This window comes from Pelmatolapia mariae, linkage group LG6, assembly GCF_036321145.2.
Source record: "Pelmatolapia mariae isolate MD_Pm_ZW linkage group LG6, Pm_UMD_F_2, whole genome shotgun sequence".
NCBI lineage: Eukaryota > Metazoa > Chordata > Actinopteri > Cichliformes > Cichlidae > Pelmatolapia > Pelmatolapia mariae.
In genome coordinates, this window is record NC_086232.1 from 41,403,609 (window position 1) to 41,425,608 (window position 22,000).

Below are 22,000 nucleotides of genomic sequence, written 5' to 3' on the forward strand. Positions count from 1 at the left end.
CAAATCTATAAACCAAAAAACACCACAACAGAGCACAACTGACAGAAAATCATTAGCTGTGTAAATTTCCGAGTTAATGTACTTATTTCCCTTTGCACGCTCAGGCTGCAGCTCATCTGAAATGTCAAATCGACATCTTAGAGCTCTGAAACTTCAAACTTTTAGCTATTCGGTGCGCTCAGCTCTGATACTGTCCCGAAGCCAAACGAAGAGTGAGAAATCACTTGTGTGTGAAATGATCTTTACTCATTGAATTTTTGGTGATAAATAACCAACAAATGGACTGATTGACTTTGTAACGTGCCCTAGTCGCTCTTCTAGCTTGTGTTCAGCACAGCAGTTGCCATGGTGATCTAGCCAGGTTAAAAGAGATCCACCTTCCTGGTACTGAAAACTCTGACTTTAGGCTCAACATACCCGAACAACACATTAATCTTGCTTTGCAGTGCAGGCAGCATTTACCTAGAACGTTTCAATCTCAGTTCTTGCCCGTGCTCATCGTGTCTCTACGTCAAATCTTCAGTCAGATCTCAGTAAAGTGAGAATAAACATGATAAAGTCACAACTTTATAGTTTTTATCTATTTTTATCATTTTATCATATTTTCTTTCTTTTAATGACTGCACTCACTTTTACATTACATATAGAAATGACATGTTTTCTCATCATCAGGAGTTTGGATGAGATCCACCAGAACCGCCACCACTCCCACTCCCCCTCCCATTACCACGAGCCCCACTTGGAGCACCAACGCTCAGGTGACTCGGACTACGAGTACTCTGAGGACAGGTAACCTGTTGTTGGAATCTCCTGGGATCTTCAGGATGAGGGTGGGGCAGTGAAAATCTCTTCTAGTTGACTTGTTTTACTTGTAAAAAAAAGACAGATTGACATATGTCAGATCAATGGTTGATTCTCTAACAGTGAAACTGGCCATCATCAAACATGAACTTCTGGGGCTTTGACACAATTATATATATTTCTCAAAGGTTGAATATTGTTTTTGTTTATGTGTGTGTAATGTGATCTTGCCAAACTATTTTCTACTAATACTACTAACAGAGTGAAACTACCCATATGGAAAAGAAATAGAAAAAAATCTTGTGGTAAATGTTGAAGTTTTATGCATATTTTAAAGTCTTATGGTTCCTCCACACAGAACATGGCATGTGCTGCACTTGCATCTGTAAGAATACTGGACCTCTGTTCTTCTTTGCATTAATTAAAAAGATTTGTTAGATATGAAGAGCAACAGAAAGGAACACTTAGGAAGTCTAAGCTGTGTTTACACATATTGTACGTCCACTCGACTGTTAAAACACACCTGTGTACTGCTGGTGCTATGGTTCTGGGTTAGAGTTATGTACAAATAATTTCTTTATTTTCTCAGTTTTTACACTGATTCAAGTTTTACTTCCTGTTGTATAGCACGCACAGCACTGGTATTTTACTTCTGAGTCGCCAGATTGTGTCTTTCATGGTCAGATGGTCTTTTTGCTGTTAAGCAGTTTCTGGGAATCCTCGTGTGCATCTTGGGTTTCCTTGCATGTGGAGGTGTTTATGAATGACTTGGGTTTTTGGAGAGTTTCTTTTTTGTCCTTCCTCTTAGAATTTTTTGCCACACATGATGCAAATTTAGGATTAAGGATTTGGATTTGGGCGGATTCCACCACTTTGCTGTGTGAGGAAAAATGGGCTTCTGTGGTGGTCACAACTCAAATTGTGTTGTTGTATGATTGAGTGAATTGAGATGCTGGATTGCAGCAGTGCAGTTATTGTCTCCTTTATATCTTTAAATCTGTTTACTCATAAAAGTGGCCTTTTTTGCAGTTTCCTCATGCAATATAATTGTAGGAAATTAAATCAAGTGCACATGAAATGTGTGCGAGTGTGGATGTTTACGTAGACACTTATTTACACCGAATAGTCTCACGCTGATCGCGGCAAATTGTGAAAATACAACAACAACAAAAGTTGTTGAGCCTTTTACGACACGTAATACTAAACTCTTCTAAGCTAAAGAGAATTTAACAGAACACGTGACATCCATGCTTGATAAGAACATGCCGCTGTTTCTCCCGCTGTGCTGACGATGTATTCAAACCATGCAGAGCATGAGCAGAGCAATGCTGTGCAAAAAGTTGCTGCAGTTCAGGAAAGAACCTCAGTGAACAGGAATCAGAGGAGTCAAAAATTTGTTATTCAAGCAAAGACACAGATTATTTTAGTTTCCACAAATACATCAACAGTGTCAACAGTGCATCTGAAAGGAAATGACACACTGTCACGTGTGGAGAGGAAGCAGCTAGTCGCTGCGCTTTGTGCCTCGTCACAATGGCGGCTGCCATACTATGTGCTGCTGCTGTTGATGATAATGACTCACAGAAACGTATTTTACTACAGTCCAAACACATAAAATGTAAAACTGCATTTATGTTTGCACAACCTTGCACCAAAAACATGATGCAAATCCCCATGAAATTTCCATTTCGGAGCTGCAGACTCCAGATTCACTCTGAATGATCTCACCAGCGCCCCCTGTGAAACCTGCCCATCACAGAGTGGGAGTTGGTCAGTGTTTTGAGGTTTTTTGGGCTATTCTTCCTACTGCAGCCACTGAATGTGGAAGGTGTAGAGCTTTTCTACTGTTAAGCCATCATAGACAGGGCACAGCCCCCTTTTCATTGCAGATGCACTTATGGACTCAAAATAGAAAGTGCGCACCGTAGTGGCGTTGCATGTCACTTTCTTAAGAGTTGTATGTAAAACATGAATATTTACTACAGGAGTGTATGCACAGGTTTATTCTAAATCTTTTCCATATGGGATTCTCTGCTGTTGAACGGAGACTTGATTGAAATCTCAGAATTATGATTTCCTGGTTTCTGTCATTCATAACTTCACTTTACCTGTCTGAGTTGCCATCCTCTTCTTTTGTGTTGTTTTTCATTTGTTCACTCATCGTCATGCCAATGACAGTGAGGTCCTGGAGATGCACAGGTCTATCCGGGGCGGGAGTGCCGAGTGCCTGCACACAAACAGGTAAAAAGAAAAAGAGTAGCTGTCATCATTTCCATTTTCACTATACTTTAACAACTCCATCTTAACTCTTAAAGTTGGCCTTTTTAATGCAAAAGGAACATGCTGGTTATGTTTATGTCTGTTATTTCTGCTTTTCTGCACATGCATGAACACAAAAGTGTCACGAGTAGTTGTAGCGCACATAAATTCAACTGTCTCATAACAGTGTATGAGGGGATTTGAGCCCCGCTCGGCACCTGACCTCAAAGAAGGCAAAGCTTTGTGAATAATTTCTTTTATTTCGTTTTTTTTTGCCTTGGATGTCTTCTCTACATAACAGCAATTATGGATTGTCTTTCCACTTTTTTCTTGTCTTCCTTTACGTGCATGATCTCCGCTCATACAACCAGGAGCATAGGTAGATACAGCAACACCCTCCCCCCCAAAATGCCCCTGTTAGTAAACGGTATCCATAAAGACATTTACAGGTAAGCTTTTAGCGTTAAAGGCAGTCCTGCAAACCCTTCTCTGTGCCTGTCCAGCTTTCCCAGACTCATTTGTGGAGTTGGTGGGCCATTTATTCGTGGCAGTGATCTCTCAATGCAATAAATGCCCATATGTCTCCCAGGCCGCTGTGCTGATTGTGCGTGCTGTGGTCGGCGTGTGTGCCAAGTTGCTTTGTCATGGTGCCGCTTCAGTGAGATGTGTTGCTTTCCCATCTGCATTACACAATCTTTTACATGAGCACACTGCTAATCTTACATGTGTAGCCCATCAACTACAAATCATAAAAGAAACACAATTGGAGTAATTGCAGTTTCTAGTAATGCTGCCTGTGAGGGTCTAGCAGAGCTCACCTACTCTGCACACTTTGCACGGGCAGTTCCCTCACCTGAACCAAACAGTACTTTGAGTCCGGAGATATTCATGTGTGAAAACAGCTTGGGGTGACCAACGGGTGACCAAAACTTTTAGGGCCAAGGATCCATTTAGGGACACAAAAGCATCATTGTAACACCAGTTTAGCTATTTGCGACTTCCCCTCACTCGATGGTTTGGACGGACTGCAGCCAGCTGAACGTAAAGAATGAAATTACAGATTAATGATGATGATGTAATTGGCCCTACGATGCTGTTGGAGGGCACAATGGGGTTATTTTAATGCTGTAAATCAGCGGTCCCCAACCCCGGGCCTTGGACCGGTACCGGTTCGTGAGTCGTTTGGTACCGGGCCGCGAGAGTTGAGGCTCAGGTGTGAAATGTATGGTTTTCAGGGTTTTTATCGGTTTTCAGCGTTATTTTGTTATCGTTTTTATCGTTAACTCTGTGTTCCTGGGTCTTTTCACGTGTGTTATGAATAAATCTTCTTTTTTTCGGTACCGGTACTATTTTTATTTTGTTGTATTTATCCGCGACACCTTAAAGGCCGGTCCGTGAAAATATTGTCGGGCATAAACCGGTCCGTGGCGCAAAAAAGGTTGGGGACCGCTGCTGTAAATGATTCCCATCTAATATATATGTATAATTTATACAAATTTATGATTTATAACAACTTATTTTTAAGGCCCCTTGGCTTCAGGAGTTTACTGACCATCACTGCCCTAGACAACATTCTAGGTTTTGAGTGAAATGTCAGTAAACTATCGGCTGGACTGGCAAATAAAGTTGCTTCAGATTTTATTCAACTCAGGATAATTTGGCAAACCTTCCTGAATCTAACACAACATCAACAGAGAACAAACTGAACTTGCTAAACTTTTAATTATTGTCGTTACTTTTATTTAACCAGGAAAGGAAACTCTTGAGATTAACACTCTTTTGCTAGAGTGTCCTAGACCAAGACAGGCAGCATTAATCCGTCTACTTTTTGGATGAAACTGTAGCTCCCAAAGAAAACCCACTTAAATTCTACACAGGAAGTCCCGTCCTGGGTTCGACCCCTTTTACTGTGAGGTAACAGTGCAAACCACTGAACATTTAAATAGCATTTTAACTCGATTTCTGTCTTCCTCCATGCTAATTAGAGCGCTGGCATGCTGTTGACATTGTAAGCATTGGCATTAGCATTTAGTTTAAAAGTGCTGTGGCTAAATGAAGGGCTGTTAGCCTGTCTGTAAACCCTTAGGAGGCTTACAAACAAAAGAAAGTAGAAATGTGGAGAATGGAGATTGCTTAATGTTAAGAACTTTCACAATCTTATGCAAAACCATTGTTTGCCTCACAGAGTGTCCGCTTACCAGGTTAAACTTGGGGGCAGTGCCATTTAAGTGCGTACTAGCAAGGGCTTGTTGGCTGTTGTGTATTAGTATGAAGGGTTGCTAATAGTTATGACAGTTAATTCCTCCACCAGAGCTCATAATGTCCACTAGTGACCAACTTTAACTAAAGAGCAGAACAAGTGGTTTTAGTCTTATTTAAAGGAACCTGATGTTTGTCTAAGCGCTCCATCAAGTCTCATGAAAAAACCTGAATGATGTGATCAGATATAGCTTGGCTTGGGTTGAAGTTGCCAGAGTACCCTGATGATGACTGCTGGTTAAATGAAACCTGAGGATGCTTTGCAGCTGATGGGCTAAAACACACGAAGTAACATCATTTTTCAGATGCTGATGATGGAATCAGAGAGTGTATGTGTGTATGTATGTATGTATGTATGTAGTATCTGCTTACTTTCCCTTTTTCCTGCTTCTGTCTGCTTTCACAGAACAGTAAACGCTCATATATTTTTTTGAAATATGCTATTTCAGTTTCTTTCCAACATTTAAAAGCTAAAATGTATTCCACTCTGTATAACTTCGAGAAATAGTGAGACTTGCTTCATGAAGGTCTTTGGGGTACACTTATGTGGACATTTCATGTAGGAGCAGTTCCCTCCATTTTTATCTGTTCTGCTCTGATAACAGCGCGTGCATCCTATAGATCTGCTGCAGCTTGGTTTCCTCGCCACGTGTCGCCTCTGCAGCTTTAGATTGTGTTACGTAATTGGTGTTACATGTAATCTTCCTGTACGTATGTGTGCGGGGTCAATCCACCAGAGAACAATCTCTACACTCGGCTCTCTGAAGTCACAGACTGTATGTAGCTCCTCTCGTGGGCATGATGCTGCAGGAAGCCTTTTAATCGAGCTGTTACATAAGCTGTGGATAGGATGCATTAAAGCTACCCTACTTTATGTTGCCATGTAAATGTTCTACTTCATTTGTTAATTTCATGTTGTTTCCCCTTCCTGCACTTATTTGGCTTGTTTCTGTCAGTTGTGTGTATCATTTTTGTTTTCCTTTGCCTCTCTTTGCATGCGGGTCTTTCCCCACCCACTGTGGGCGGGGTTTCTGGCACACAGCTCCACCCTCCCCGCATGCCTAAAGAGCAAGCCGCCACACAGGCAGGAGGGGGGCAGCGCCTTGCCTCGTAGCATCCTCACACACCGTGTGCTCAGGTTCACTGATGAGGTCACGGTTAGGTAAGAACACACCCACTTCACACGTCCTCCCACCATTGGTCCTCTTGCCACCCAGAACCGTTTCTTTTTCCCTTTGGAGCGTGTGCTGGTAAAAGCAGGGTGTTACTCTTAAGCTCTTGTTGCCGTCCGTGTCAGGCGTTTGGCCTCAAAGCGTCATGTGCAACGTCATGCGATGGCAACGAGCCAGCCATCTGTTGATAGTAGCTGTTGTCAGCAGCATGATGTGACACAGGACAGACATGCAGCGGAGCTCTGCTCTCCTCGCTCACTCCCAGACACACAAACCGTCCCTTCTCCCACGTAGACCTGGTTCCCATGACAACCTCCCATCTGAGTGGTCTCACTCTGCGAGGCCGCGAGGAGTGACTGGCGGTGATAAATGGAAACACAGCATCAGAGCCATTACCGTTTTAATGCGCTGTCTCATGGCCTCCCTTCTTCTCTCTTTGTCTCTCTCTTCTTGTTACCTTTCTTCTGATTTTCTCTGGATTTTCTTTGTCCCCCTTTCTCTTATCAACCCTCCCTTTTTATTTGCTCGCCTCATCCTTTCTCTTTCTCCCTCTGTGGTGGTCTCCCATCTTCACTCTTTGCCTTATTTTGTTATCTTTCTTTTGACTATTTCTGCCGTATCTCTTGTTCCCCTTCCCACTCATCATCCTTCTGTTTTCAACATCTTCATCACCTCGCCTCCTCCTCGCATCATCTGTCTCTGTGCATCTCTGTTTCTCTCTCTGCTGCCCTATTGTGGCGGTGCAGTGACCTGCAGCCGTCGTTGGACAGAGTGAGGAGCGCCAGCACCACGTGTCTGAGACCAGACTTTCACTCTACTGACAGAGACAGGTATCAGAAGAACATGCACACCATCACCTCTATCTGCACTCTTTTTCTGATGGAGTCATTCAACTTTTTGGGTGTTAGGATGCTGCATGTCTCCACTTCCCTTCACATCATGTGCCCCTTTCATACATGAGTAAATTTGCCATTATACACCCTCATTTAAAAAAAATAACCCAACTCAAACTATCCAGTTGTTTGCCTATCTCAGTTCGTTTAACCTCCAAGACAGATGAAGGAGTTAAACAGGAACAGATAAGATTATAAACCACAAAGGTCCCAGCAAGCATAACTGAGTGCAGCTTCTCTCAGATATTTTTTGCAGATATGCTTATTCAGAGTCATATACTAAGATTGATTCCACCATGCAGTCAGTAAACAGAAAAAATGGCAACATGGGTACTGTGCATTTATTTATTTATTTTCAAATAATAAGGTGAGGATAAGGAGAGAGATCGGCCAGTAAATCAACAGCTTCACCTTCACACTCATCCTTTTCTGTACCTCTCTACCTGAGCCAGTAATCCACCGTTTTCCATTGGAGAATCCTGGCCTCAGACTTGGCGATGCTAGTTCTTATCCCAGCTTATTCAAACACAGCTGCAAACCGCCCCATTGTAAGCTGGAAAAACTATCGAGCAGGTCCACATAGCCGCAAAAAGCAGAATCACAAAAAGCTGACAATCGCTGTCATCTTCACTGCACATAGAAATTCTGTCCGTACCAATTATTATGAGCCCTGGTGGAGTCTGATTGCTGGCATAACTGCTGACCGAGCTCTTGTTAGGAACGTATAGGAATGTAACAGCTGGTGACACCATGTTTGATCCTCTGTAGTCTGTGAGGAAGGTTTCATTTTACAGATGCAACAAAAACTGTGTTATTATAATTCTGGTTCTTCTGGTATTTTTACCACCGTGTCAGTTTGTTTGCTCACAGATTTCTCATGAGAAACGTGTCTCTGTGGAGCTTTTACCTGATGTTGTGCCATGAAGTTGAAAGAAGCCTTCACTGTCCCTTTCCTCACTAACAACCTCTCTCCCACTGGGATGCTCCTCCTCCCTCCCACCTTCCCACCCCTCCAGGTGTTCCAACTCTTTGCCCCGAACGACTCCCCCAAGCCCCAGGATCTTAGTAGAACATGTGGCCCCTGAGGAAGACAGGTACACCGGGTCCACCCCCTTGTGCCGACCCCTGACACGCTGCGGTTCTGCTTGCCTGCTCATACGTCCCTGAACTCTCACTTGAAAGCCTATCCTGTAGCCTGAAGCTTGTCCTGTAGTGATATGTACATCGTAGATCTTGTGATCAGCACTGCTTCCAACCCTTTTCCTGTAAATATTTGTTGTCTAAGGCTGTATAATCTCTCCTTTGTTGTGCTGCACCTGCTTCTCTCTTCTGAATTTCTTCACTTCTCTGGCTTGAAAGCACTTTTGCAGCTATGCAACTTCCATAAACCAATAGAAAGACTGAGTTTGAACCTTTTATAGTATTTCTTGCCCAGAGCTCAGTTGGGCCATTCTCTGCATCGCCATTTTCCACATCGTGTTTGTTTTTCTTCCTCTCTCTCTGTGGCCACTGTGTGCCAACACAGGCAGTCTAACAGTTCTCCAGGTCCAAACTGTCCAAAGGGCAGCAGAAAAAGCCTGGAGGGGGACAGGTAAGATCATTTATTCATTCATTCATTCATTTACCTGTGTTTCCACCTCATTACCCTAATCCCTTCCCTTTTCTCCAGAGGGATCATATTTAACCATCTATACCTTTTGGTCATGTGTGGAATTTATTTTTCTTGTTCAGGTCTAAGAAATCCTCAGAAAGACCTCAGATATAAACACATTAATCCATATTTGTGATTTGTTTTGTACAGTAAATGGAGCTTCGCTGACATAAACTGGGTTTCTGTGTTTTATATGTTTGGAATTAAGCAAGGAAAAAAAAGCCTTTTTTTAATAATCGAGAAGCCAAACTGACTTTTTATTCTATGTGCAAAGTTATGTTTGCCCAATCTTCCCTTCAGTGTTGTGTACTTGTGCACCTCTGGATTGCTTCAGGCACACATCACAAAAAAGAGCCAAACTTTTCTCTCAAAGACCTTGCACAATGCACAAGTCAGGGAAATTCAAAAAACAGTGATTTTTTTTTTATCATCTTAAACATTAAAGTACAGTCAGTTTGACCCAGAGGATGATGCTCTCCATCTAAACTCTACAGTGAAATTAGAGATCAGTGATCTGAAAATAGAGCTGAAGATAGAGGCAGTGCTGAAAGCGGTTCAGAGGTGCATGATGACACGGCCTTGAAGAATAAAACAGCTAAATTTAACTCGGGTCAAGTTTTTGATTGTTTTGAGGTTGCAGAACCACATTTACATATTAAAGTTTTCTTGTATTATATTAGGATTTTTTTTACATTTCATAATTGTAATATGTTAAGCCCACCAGCTCTTCCTCTGTCTGAAACAAGCTGGTTTAGCCCCGCCTTCTGTAAGCTGACTTTTTCTGATTGGCTGCTCCTTTAGATTAAAAAAAAAAACTGCAGGTGGGCCGATTAGACCATGATTAATATGACCATCCGCCACTGAAACAGACTGTTTGTGTTGTTTTGAGTTGCTATCTTTCTGTTTTTATTCCTTTTTATTTGCTGATGGCAGTCGCATCCAGCCCACCTCTATCCTGAGGGGCAGCAGAGGGAGAGGAGGCCCTCTGAGGCCCTTTGGCCAGACAGTCCTGTCAGGGTCTTGTCCTAACTCACCACGGCTGGACAGGTGCATGCTGTTGCCAGAGCCCCGCCTCCCCTCACCTGGTTTCCTCTCTGTTACACTGAGTGTGCTGCTACTGAGTGCACAGATACTACCTATATCAGCCATATCCCAGTATGATCTTTATGATATGTTGCTCACAAGTGATGTGATATTTTTATAAATTGTCTGTACATAAAGTATTTGAAGTATTTTGGGGATCTGTAGAAATACTCAGACACACTCGGTGAATCTTCCTTTGCTTCTCCTGCAACTTCATTGATGATTCTGATCAGTTTCTCTCCTATCTTGACCTTTGACCTTTACCATTGACCCCAGTTTGTTGCTTCTGTGACTGAGTGTTGGGTCTCACTTGAATGAGAGATTAATCTCTTTATCATTATATGTATGTATAACTAATTTTCGCACCTCCATGTGTGTTCGTGTCCTGCAGAGCACACCCTTATGGCAGCCCGACTTCCCCAGCAGGGACTCCCTCATCAGGTCGCAGGGGCAGGCAGCTCCCTCAGCTCCCCGCTAAAAGCAGCAGTATAGAGCAAGGTGTGTTGTGTGTGGAGAAAAATTCATAAGAAAGAACATGTATCGCAACAGTTTGATAGTTGTAATCATTCACATCAAAAGTGAATGATTACAACTATTAAACTGTTGTCAAAGTGAATAACTAAAAGGATTTTTAAATGCATCAGGTTTGTCCCATAACCGGACCAGTGACATCAGAAAAACAGCCATGCACTGTCACCTCAGTGTGTATTATAGTGGCGTTTGTCAGATGTCTACTTCACACCCTGAAATTTAGGAAAACACTCCCCTTCACAACAGTAACCCAGCTTGTTGACAAATGAAAAGCAAAGCACACCTTGTATTGTTCTTTGACTGACAGCAGTTTTGATGAATAGCACTTATTGACACCCTGGGATTAGAACGGGCTAAAATTAGAGAGCCTTATAATAATGAGTAACTGTAGTGACTGAACGTGTTTTAAAATTCTGGATTGCAGCTCTACCAGCTTCAATGCTGCACCCTTAAAAGTTAAACCCTCTAATTATGGTCACAGATTGTGTTTTATAGCCAGGTACTGGGACCTCCAGGTTGAAAAGGGTTAACAACCTTTAAATTGTCAGTGCAGAGGAGTGCTGAGTAGATAAAACTCTTATGCACTTATGTAGGCTGCGCTCATATTTGACTCTATGCCCACAGCTTCAGTGCCTTTAAGGTTTTTTTGCCCTGAATTTTGTCTTTCATCTGTCGGATTAGGAAGACTTTTGGCATGCAATAAATCTCTGTGTCCTTCTCACCAGGAGTGAGATTTGAAAATTACATGATGCCATTTGAAGGACTGTAAAAATTATCAGCTGCAGGGTTAGGTCATTTCAAACAGCAGAACTGAAGCATGACAAATGGTCACTCTTTAACCCCTTAAGCCCGCCTATTAAATTTCACCTGAAAGACAATATCTCCAATTTCTGTCACCAACAGCAGCACAACAGTGAAGGATTAGGATGTGGAAATACATATAATGAGTCTCCACATCACAATCACCAGGCTGGAGTGAAAAGTTCAGCCACATTCATTTAAAGAAAATCCTGTTTTAACAATTCTCAGCTGTAATTCTTCCAGATTTGACTCAGCAGAAAAAAATCTAACATTCAGTCATAGTTTAGTCAGTTACACTGGCTCTTGTTGATTGTGTTTTAATGACCTCTAGGGTCAAAAGGGTTAATTTATTTTTTAAACTCTCAAAAAAAGAGCCTGAAACACACAGTTCAGGGCAAAACAACAAACCTATCAAAAATCCCTGAAAGCAGTTCGGGAAGCTGTCAGCATAAAGTAAGTGCATCAAGATTTCTATCTGCTCAGCACTCCTTTGATTGAAAAAACAATATAAACAGTATGAAAACTGTGGAGTTTTCATACTGTTTAGAGGGTTTTAACTGTAGGTGTAGAGCAGAGTGTGCAGGGACAACACTGCACCGTTAATGAAACCGATTTAGCCTATTACATGTAAGAGAGTTAATAAAGTCAGACTGAATGTGAAAGTTAACCAAAATTAGGAACACAGTTAGTTCACTCACTGACTTTTTTGAATGTATTTTTATGTCTGTTTGATATAATAATCAGATAGTGATTGTATAATAGTCAGTCAGTCTTATTTTAGTATTTTTGATCCACTTTCACTTGTTTTATTAACGTTACTGCATTTCACTATTTATACAAACTCAACATTTCCTGGTGGTTTAAAATTAAAACCTTCACAGGGTTTCACTGGACAGACACATTACATGTCTTAAAAAGACTTTTATTTTGAAACATTTGTGGAAAACTCATACATTCAACTCATACCTTATTTCCTAAAAGGTAAAGATGTATTTAAAAATGATAAATTCTGTTATTTAACTAGAGAAAAGGTGGTTGCGAAAAAGTGAGTTGCGGACTTAAATACAGTATCAAACAATCAGCCTTAAATGGCGTCGATGCAGGAAATAGCAAAGTCTAAAATAATCCAGAGCATATGCCAAACAGAGCTACTGCAGGGAATAAGTTACCAGAAAACACTAGAATGTCCTCAAGGACACAGAACAAGGATACAAACAGCAAAAAGGGACAACTGAACAAAGGACAAGGGGAGAGTGAGACAATATATGCATAGAAGGGTGAGTGGGCGAGAGTGGAGACACCTGGGAGACACAGCTAAACCAAACAAGCTAAAACCTATGAGTAATGTCAGGGACTAGAAAGAGAGAGCATATTATCCCACATGTTGTCTTCACTTCTTTGGCTTCCTGTTAAATCCAGAATCAAATTTAAAAGGCCCCATCTTATCTTAATGACCTTGTAGTACCATATCAGCCCATTAGAGCACTTCGCTCTCACACTACAGGCCTACTTGTTGTTCCTAGAGTATTTAAAAGTAGAATGGGAGGCAGAGCCTTCAGTTTTCAGGCCCCTCCTCTATGGAACCAGCTTCCAGTTTGGATTCAGGAGACAGACACTATCTCTACTTTTAAGATTAGGCTTCAAATTTTCCTTTTTGATAAAGTATATAGATAAGGCTGAATCAGGTGACCCTGACTCCTCCTTTATGTACACTGCAATACGTGTAGGCATGGGGGATTCCCATGATGCACTGAGTGTTTCTTTTTCACTCAATGTGTGTTTATACACCTCTCTGCATTTAATTTTGAGTTATTATTAATCTCTGGCTCTCTTCCACAGCATGTCTTTATCCTGTCTTCCTCTCCACACCCCCAACCAGTCACAGCAGAGTCTGAGCCATGAGTCTGGTACTGCCGGTGGCTTCTTCCTGTTAAAAGGGAGGTCTTGCTTCCCACTGTCACCAAGTTTCCTGAGGCAACTGTTGTTGTGATTTGGCACTATATGAATAAAATTTAACTGAATTGAATACTAGACACAAGAGAGAAAACACTACCAAAATAAAACAGTACAAATAGAACAATACTGAAACTACAAACACAAGACTGAGCTTACAAAAAGGGCGTACACAAGGGTGAATAACTAAATAAACAACCTAAGAAGTGCCCCGAGGATCATTAATATTAAACATAATTCATGGGACTAAAAACCACAAACACTGGATCAACAGCCCAGGACCATGACAGTATTATTCTTAAGTTTAATTTCTGCTGCATGAAATTAGCTAGATTTTAAGACTTTAACAGACTTTAAAACATCAGTCACTGTCTGGTAGATTTCTCAGCGCTCACTTGCCTGCTGATGGTGCCAAGAGTCTTAGTATATTTCCAAATTCTCCCAAGTGGCCCTTTTCCAAAGAGCTCCAGGTTGTTAATGTTCTCACAGTTGTGGAGTTTAGGAATATGCTCTCAGGTGGGAATTTATTTTTTGTGCAACTCTAAAATGTAAAATAAGTTTAACAGCTGTTTGATTGAAAGCATTAACTTCAGGGAATTTGGTTTTAGTTCCTCTAAAACTTTAGCCTATGTTAGTTTTCCTCACTTCCCAGTACTATTACAGTATATGTGTGTCCTTCTGGTTCAAATTCGCTGATTTTCTCTGCAAAGATAAATCTGTAAACACTAAAGTAGGATTTCACCTAACCATAAATCCAAATCCGGCATTCCCAGAAGACCTGGATTGGAATTTGAAATTTATACTTAAACTTTTTCAGTGCAGATCTAAAGTGTCTTGGAGCCTTCCTGATGGAGTTTCCAGTGCACATAATGCTCCACCTAGTGTCAGAACCCAGGTCCTGCATCCACAGGAAACACCATCCAATTAAAACGCGTGTATTTTATTTTTCTTCATGGGTTTTGCTTTTTTCTCAGTGTCATGCTTTTATCCATATCCTTTGTCTTTTTAAAAATTTTGTGCCTCAGCCCTCGCAGTGGAGGAGCGAGCCCGACAGCTGCAGATGAAAGTACATTCCTACCGGCCTTCAGCCTCCCATGACCCTGAGACAAACCTCAAGACCAAACGGGAGGTGAGTGTTTGTATTCGCTGCTCACCTCTTCCTTTATAAACAATGTATTTGTTATTTATTCTTCCTCAGTTTGAACAAAGGTACTGAGCTTCCCACCCTCCTTCTCTTTACCTCCATCTTTAGATGTATGCAGAACAGAGGCGTAGCAGCGACAACATGTCGGCCAGATCTTCAGACAGCGATATGAGCGACGTGTCGGCGATCTCCCGTGCCAGCAGTGCCTCCCGCCTCAGTAGCACCAGCTACATGTCTATCCAATCAGAACGGCCCGGGGGACGACTCAGGTCAGTTGTGACTGTAAAGGCTGCTTTTTAACACTACAGCCATCATTTTTAATATTCTAATTAAACCTAGATGTCGGAGAAGTGCATGCTGATCACAGTCTGTCTTTCCTTTTCTTGCATGCCACTTGCCGTTGCATGTTTGTGTCCTTCTGCATGCTCTGATTCTTCCATCCACACGCACGCAAACACATGAACGCACAAACACACATAACTCAGATCCAAGTCATTAGAGGAGGACAAGAAGGACAGGAGGATCTCGTGGGGGGTGGATGGAGAGGAGGAGGAGAATGAAGGTGGAAAGAGGCAGTTCTCCGAGGAGCTGAAGCACAGGAGACACACTGTGGCAGGAGACACGAGAGAGTCCAGGTAAAGAGTTCTCACACGGTGAATCCACCGATGATGGCAAACGGTCCATCTGCTCACTGCACAACTAGGTCCACATAGACCTCTCAAGTCCAAAGAAAGGCCGTCAGTAGCTATTAAAGGTGGAAATATAAGCAGTTTATATAGAGGTGGTTTATTATAGTTTATTGTAGATGTAGATGTGGAACCTTTCTTTCTGGAGAAAGAAATCTCCAGTGAAATATCCATATTTATGGGTAACTCCTGTTACCCATCTCCAGTGGCTCGCAGTGGCTTTAACAACAAATTAGGAGAAGTAGATCACAGACGTCAAATATAAGGCCCAGGGTCCAGGATCAGTCCGGCAAAGACTCCACCCACTGGGTGGCTTTGAAAAAAGTGAAGGAACGTTTTTTGGATTACCAAAACATTTTCTGTAATTTTACACATTTATAAGAGTTCATTTATTACAACAGCATTTCTCTATCATGTTTGTTTATCACTAAGACACAATGAGCACTTTGGCACTTATTTTTCTAGGATATCTATAGATCTAAACATCTATCTATAGATGTCTCAAAATATCTCAAGATTAAAAGTGTAGATAAACCTCTTAATGCTGTCAGAAAGGTCAGAGTTCAAAGTAGACTGTATGTGGTCCACAATGTAAAATGATTTAGACATCCCTGAACTAGATTGTACGTTGCTGTAAGTGATTTTTTACATTCTCCAGTTGTAAAAATGTGCAGCCTAAACACTGAATTTTATACCCTGCGTCTGTCAACTTATCCACTTCATGTTGCTGAACGTCAGAAGCAGTGGTGAGCGTGGATGTAAACACCTGAAAGTCCAAGTCGAGAACAGCAAATTTAACAGTGTGTGAGCAGATTTGTTTGCTTTAACCATCAACCCGGCGGGCTTATGTTTGATCTGAGCCTGGACTTAAAATTAAACTCAGACTCTCTTTTTTAAAAACTGTTACTGTTCAAGCTATTAGCCTGCTAAATCAAATAATATACTTTTGATTCATTTCCATAAAAACAGGTAAGCACTCCAAGTCAGCCTAAACATGTTAAGATATTTTTCTCTACCTAAAAGTTTTTTCTCTGTTATTAAGATTAAGATAACCTTAGGGTGCTGCAAACAAGTGTGCACTTTTGTGTTGCAAAGCTTGATGACTTTTAATCATGTTAACAGCATTAGTCCCATCTGTGGTGCTAATCATTATTCCTCCCTGAGCCATAGGTGTATTCAAAAGTCAGGACCAAGACGAGTTCCACATAAATCCCTAACCCAAACACGAGTTGCATAATTCAAAATTAAGCACCAGCTGAACTAACACTACACATTTGGGAAAATAAGAAGCTGAGCCAAAAGGATCAACATCAGTTGACCTGAGACAGCTAAAAATAGAGGGGAAAACAACCGATTAAAAAAAAGTGAAAGGAACCTTTTTTTTAGGAAGAGGCTACTAGGAGGGAAAGAGTCTATCAGATCTCACTTTAATATTTATTTTGAAAGTAGATATTTAAAACGTTTCTTACTTTCTGTCAATTAAATTCTGTTAAAAACGGTGGCCAGTGTTTCAAGTCATGAGGTCACTGTGTAAGTAATTCCTGTCAGCCAAAAGTTCAGACTTAAGTCTGCTTTAAAGCTCAATTACAGGCTGTTTTTTTCTACCCTTGGATTTGTATGATGTCACAAAGAGCAGATAACCTAATATGGTCATCTTAATCACAAAGCTCGGTGTGTGAACGTCCCACCAAGCTGCTGTTGAATTCTGCAGCCGATCGCAAGAAAGTTTTCTAAAACAGAGGAAAAGGGAGCTTAAAGGGCTTGTTTCAGACAGGGGATGAACTGAGGGAGGGGTCCAGCAGAGGATGAAGGAGGTACTGTGAGTCATACAGGCTACTCTAGTTGAATCCAAGAGTAAAAATACTCTGGAAGTAAGTGAAATAGAACCCCTTTCAAAAGAGACTTTTTTAGTCTCCTTATATACAGCTACACACACACACACACACACACACACACACACACACACACACACACACACACACACACTTACTTCAGCAGCTGACCAGTAACAGACTGCTGACAAGGACAAATGACCCCATCTCACTGCTCCACAGTGGGCCAGGTGATGATGTAGTGCAGCTTATTAGCTGGCTAGTGTATTGAGGTCTGAGAGAAAAGAGAAAAAAGGACGGGCGTTCTTTACACAGATCAATCCAAACCAGGTTTTTTAAAAGCAGCTCTGACACGCTCTGACTCGGATGTCAGAGGCTTGTATGTTAGGAATAGATTATTTTCTTTATTTAGTTTATCACCAGTAAAACAAAAGCAACCACAGTCACATGCACAGAGCCAAAAGTATGTGGACAGTCACATTAGCTCCGTTAGCAGGCATTAATCAGATTCTCTGAGCCTTCACTCTTCTGGGAAGACTTGTTTGTGGGGATTTTTTCCCATTCAGACACATTAGTGAGGAAGGTCGAGCCTCGCTCTCCATCAGTGCTTCTGTTCATCCCAAATGCTCTTTACTCCTCTACCTACAATCATTTTGTTATGGACCCATTTGTCCAACACCAAACTCGCTTTATCATTGCAATTTTTAACCTTAAGATTTATCTTAGGAGGTGCTAGCTTGAAATGAACCCTGTAAGTATAAGAATCTCAACTTGAAAACAAACTAATTTAACCTTTAATAGTTTCAGGGCCAAAATGAACAAACTGGGATCTATGAGTCAGAGAGAGAAAATTCTGATGTACAGCATCCCCACCACACTGATGTGTGAAAAACTCAACACACATTGACACATCTGCCTAATCAAACTGGAATATTAAAGTAAATAACAGCCTTTAACAGGGAGTCAGTGACACTGATGTCACTGACTCACTGTTAAGAGCATTACCTGAAAAAAAGAAGTTAGTGTGTAGCACAGAAGTACACAAATTTTAATCCTTCAAAAAATGAGGTTTGCATAATTTAAGACACAGGGGTCCGCTTATTTTTCCCATGGGCTGTACATTCAAACTCAAAATTACAGAGAGGAAAAATTTGATGTGCAAAAGAAGAAAAAAATGTATTAATGAAAGATAAAAACCACCTGGTGTGGTGGTGGTGGTGGTGGTGCATTTTGCAGTTAAATTCCTGTCCTGCAGCAACTCTGTCAGTATTTGTGGAGGTATTTCCAAATTTCAGTTTCACACCTTCGAGGTTCTGGCTTATATGCAACCACTTGATGTGAATTTCTGCTCTGTTGCCATCTAGATAACAACAGATTTGCAGTTTTTGCTGATTTATCACAGTTAATTTCCATATCACCAACAGATTCCATGTAATTGCAAACTTGACCCCATTCAACTGTAAACGGGTAGCAGACTGACTCCATCTAATTGCAGAGACCACAAGATCTTTGCACACAGTCGCACATTTTAACAGTCCGTGGGGAGCGACTCACTTTCAAATCAAGCCTCGTGTGGCTGGTAGAGGAACTCCAGTCTTTGGCTTAATTGTGGTAATGCCGCACAGTCAGTGTACTGGTTGCACCGTGGGTAATGCAGGAGCCATTTTGACATTGTTTAGCCTTCCGTTGGGAGTCCCTCAGTGTTCGAAAACAAGAGGAGATCTAGTATTACAGTGAGGCTTTCAGATTTTCATATCCCTTTGTTTGCATGCTGGAAACAAAGAACGTGTGTAATGGACTGAACAGCATTTTATTCAGTTCAAACACAGAGTTGAATTTTAAAAGCAGACAGTGGAGTCAGACTACATTTATAAAAGCTGGTCAGTGTCAGAAAGCCTGTAATGTGTTTTTAGACAGAGGGTGGGCAGGAATTAGTAACGAGTTGATGCACATCGACTGCAGGCCGCGGGTCAGTTTTCACTCAGAGCTGGATATTAATGCAAGCATTCAGTGGATATTTTCATGTCTCCTCCAGGCCGCTTTGATGATGGCTTGTGGAAGTGACTGAGTGCATACAGAGGAGATTAAACAGTCTTTACATCTTTTTCTGTTACAGCTGTCCTTTAACCTATCCTTCCTCTTTAATTCCCCCACATGTTTGAAGTAGTTCTCCTTCCTAATTCCTAATAATTGATGAGCTGCTGCTCATTTAAGCTTTTGTGAGTCCTGCCTTTTATTGCATTTGTTTGCATGGACGTTTGTGGTCAGACACTGACATTTCAGAATAAAACCACACAAACAGACAAATGCATAAATTTTCCTGCTGACATTTTAAAAATGAGCTGGAAAACAGCACACACACAAATCACAAGCCTTTTAGCCAAAAACAGCAAATGTGATTAGACTGATTTTTTTTTCCCTGTGTCTGTGCCTGTTTATATGTGTTTGTGTAATCCTCCTCGCATGTCTCAGATCCCTCCTTGCATGCATCCTGTGCTGTGACTGCCTGGACCCCCTCCACCCTCAAGACCTGGATCCTCCCCTTCCACCCTACCCCTGTTCTACACGCCCTTCTCTAACTCCCCTGCAGGGAGAGGTGGAGAGGCCTCAAACCACCCTCCCACTTTCTCCTCTTGGTCACTGGGCTGTAGCTGTCAGGGACCCACTGGGAGCGGAAAGTTTGGGTGATAGGGGCAGCGTAGCTGGACTCTCTTGCAGTACTTTGGCCCCCTCTGAGCTGTTGGACATGCGACAGCTCCTCCGAATCCCTAGGAGACAGCATCGATTGCTGGACACGTTCTGTCCGTGTGTAGTGGCTTGTTTAAGAAGACTGAACTTTAATAGATAATATGCTCAGCTTTAATCTGCTGGAAAATTCTACTTCATTCTTATTCTCTTTTTTAGAGGGTTTCACAGCAGAGCTCTGTTACCAACCACTTATGATTTGGCTTTGGTTATTTCAGAAGTGTCTAAATAGGGAAGAAAACATAAAGGGCCAAACATATAGTTCTTTTATATGTGTCAAATGATTAGGACTGTAGATGTCACTTAAAAGCCTATTATAGTTAACTTAAAAGGAAAAATGTGACAAATAAAAACTAGACAGGAGAAAAAAACAATTAACTGAAACTATAATTGAAAATTAAGTTTTAGTCTATTTTAATGTGCTCAGATTGGTCAACAGAGCAGACATGAGGTTGGTAAACGACATGTTTAATGACATTAAAACTGTAAGATGTCAAGTTTGGCTTGTAAAGCTTGAGTTTTGACTCATGTGACACGTTTGGATGATTATACTGCATTTCTTTTCTTTGGAACTCCAGACTTTTATTTGATGCTCTTTTATTAAACACGTTCCCTCAGCAATGTTCTTCATCCCCACCTCCCATCAGTCACGCTGTTTTATGTTGTTGTGCCACAGTAAAGGTACAGTACACTCTAAGTAAAAGAGAGCTTAATAACAACATCTATCAAACACACCAGGTCACAAAGTCACGCTTCGCCTTCTCTCTCCAGTCGGCAGATGCGAGCGTCCATGGGCCGCAGCATGCTGAAGAGTTCCAGCGTGAGCGGAGAGATCTACACCCAGGAGCGCACAGACGGCAGCCAATCAGACACGGCGCTGGGCACGGTGGGCAGCGGCAGCAAGAAGAGACGCTCCAGCCTCAGCGCGCGGGTGGTGGCCATCGTTGGCAACCGTCGCAGCCGCAGCACGTCGCAGATCAGCGGCCCCGGTGAGTCGGCGGTTTCAGGGATTGGCTGGAATTTCATGGGACTGTATTTAAAGCCCGTTTGCCACCCTGTGATTTTGGACCATGTTAGTTTTTTGGAAGCAGACATGACAATATTTAGAAAAGAGGGTGGAGATACCTAACATCCATAACATCCATCTGCTGTATGTCACATTCCAAAAGCTTTCTCTAATCTGATTCCATCCTCTGCTAACCTGCATTCATTTGTCCATTAAAGGTACAATATGTAAAGTTTAATTAAATGCATGATGTAATATGCAAGATCTGACTTCTTGAGGAATGTTAATGACCGAGGAAGTCTCTCACGCCTCAGAATGATATTTTAATAATGCAAGAAGTCCCAACCTGATTGAAGAGGGTTAATATGAGAAAGCCTGCTGGCTCTGTGGACGCACACTGCATTACTGTGCTAATCAGTTCACTGAGATCCTTTCTGCACTTTTTCAGAGGCAACATATCCAGTATATGGAAAACATCAACCGTAATACCTGTTCCAAAATCAGAACTAACCAGTTCAGACCAGCTGCACTTATATCCCTTGTCATGAAAATCTTTGAAAACATGACGTGTGTTTAATTGGTGATAAACTAGATTCACTGCAGTTTGCTTGTCTAGTGATCAAAGCTCTTCATTCTAGATAGCGCATATAAGAATCTTGAAAACCAAAATCTTACATGTGAGGTTTATTTGCAGATTTTTCTTCCACGTTCAATGAGATGCAGTCCCGACATTACCCGATCACATTTATTGTTGCTTTTAATTTTTTTAACTGACAGAGTTCAGTGGGCTTTTGGAAATGCCTGCATGCCCAATCCTATTATCTCAAACTCTGGCTCCCCACAAGGCTAAGTCTTTCTCCTCTGCTTTTTATCATGTGCACAGACAGCTGCACGAATTCTCAGTGGGGCAGATTTCTGGTCAAGTTTTCTGATGACACTGGGCTGAAAGTTAGAGCACATTGGTGCTTTGCCTGCATTTGTCAAGTGACAAACTTCTTGCCTTTAATTTGACTTAAACTAAGGAATTAGTGAATTTGATGCAAGCAATCAAAAAGCGTGGAGACAAAACCCAAAGCAGACAGACTCAAAGAAACTGAAAAGACACCTTTAATTTTATAGGTGTAAAGTACCAAAAGAGTAAATACTCACTCAAGAGGTAACCAAGCAAACTGGACAGAGCTGAA

At 41.6% G+C, this 22,000-nt stretch overlaps 1 protein-coding gene across 26 annotated transcripts in view; it reads left to right on the plus strand.

Annotated features, from left to right (window-relative positions):
* rims1b (regulating synaptic membrane exocytosis 1b) overlaps nucleotides 1–22,000 on the plus strand; it is an 88,273-nt gene that overhangs the window by 57,325 nt on the left and 8,948 nt on the right. For 11 of the 26 annotated variants that reach the window (XM_063476981.1, XM_063476985.1, XM_063476982.1 and 8 more), the window contains 13 exons: nucleotides 673–789; nucleotides 2,980–3,042; nucleotides 3,432–3,509; nucleotides 6,362–6,481; nucleotides 7,238–7,321; nucleotides 8,401–8,478; nucleotides 8,910–8,975; nucleotides 9,969–10,082; nucleotides 10,510–10,616; nucleotides 14,429–14,532; nucleotides 14,656–14,816; nucleotides 15,033–15,182; nucleotides 20,582–20,799. In XM_063476981.1, coding sequence (XP_063333051.1) covers nucleotides 673–789; nucleotides 2,980–3,042; nucleotides 3,432–3,509; nucleotides 6,362–6,481; nucleotides 7,238–7,321; nucleotides 8,401–8,478; nucleotides 8,910–8,975; nucleotides 9,969–10,082; nucleotides 10,510–10,616; nucleotides 14,429–14,532; nucleotides 14,656–14,816; nucleotides 15,033–15,182; nucleotides 20,582–20,799 — 1,460 coding nt within the window. The remainder of the gene's footprint in view (nucleotides 1–672; nucleotides 790–2,979; nucleotides 3,043–3,431; nucleotides 3,510–6,361; nucleotides 6,482–7,237; nucleotides 7,322–8,400; nucleotides 8,479–8,909; nucleotides 8,976–9,968; nucleotides 10,083–10,509; nucleotides 10,617–14,428; nucleotides 14,533–14,655; nucleotides 14,817–15,032; nucleotides 15,183–20,581; nucleotides 20,800–22,000) is intronic. The other 15 variants (XM_063476995.1, XM_063477004.1, XM_063477008.1 and 12 more) reach the window with 11 other exon arrangements.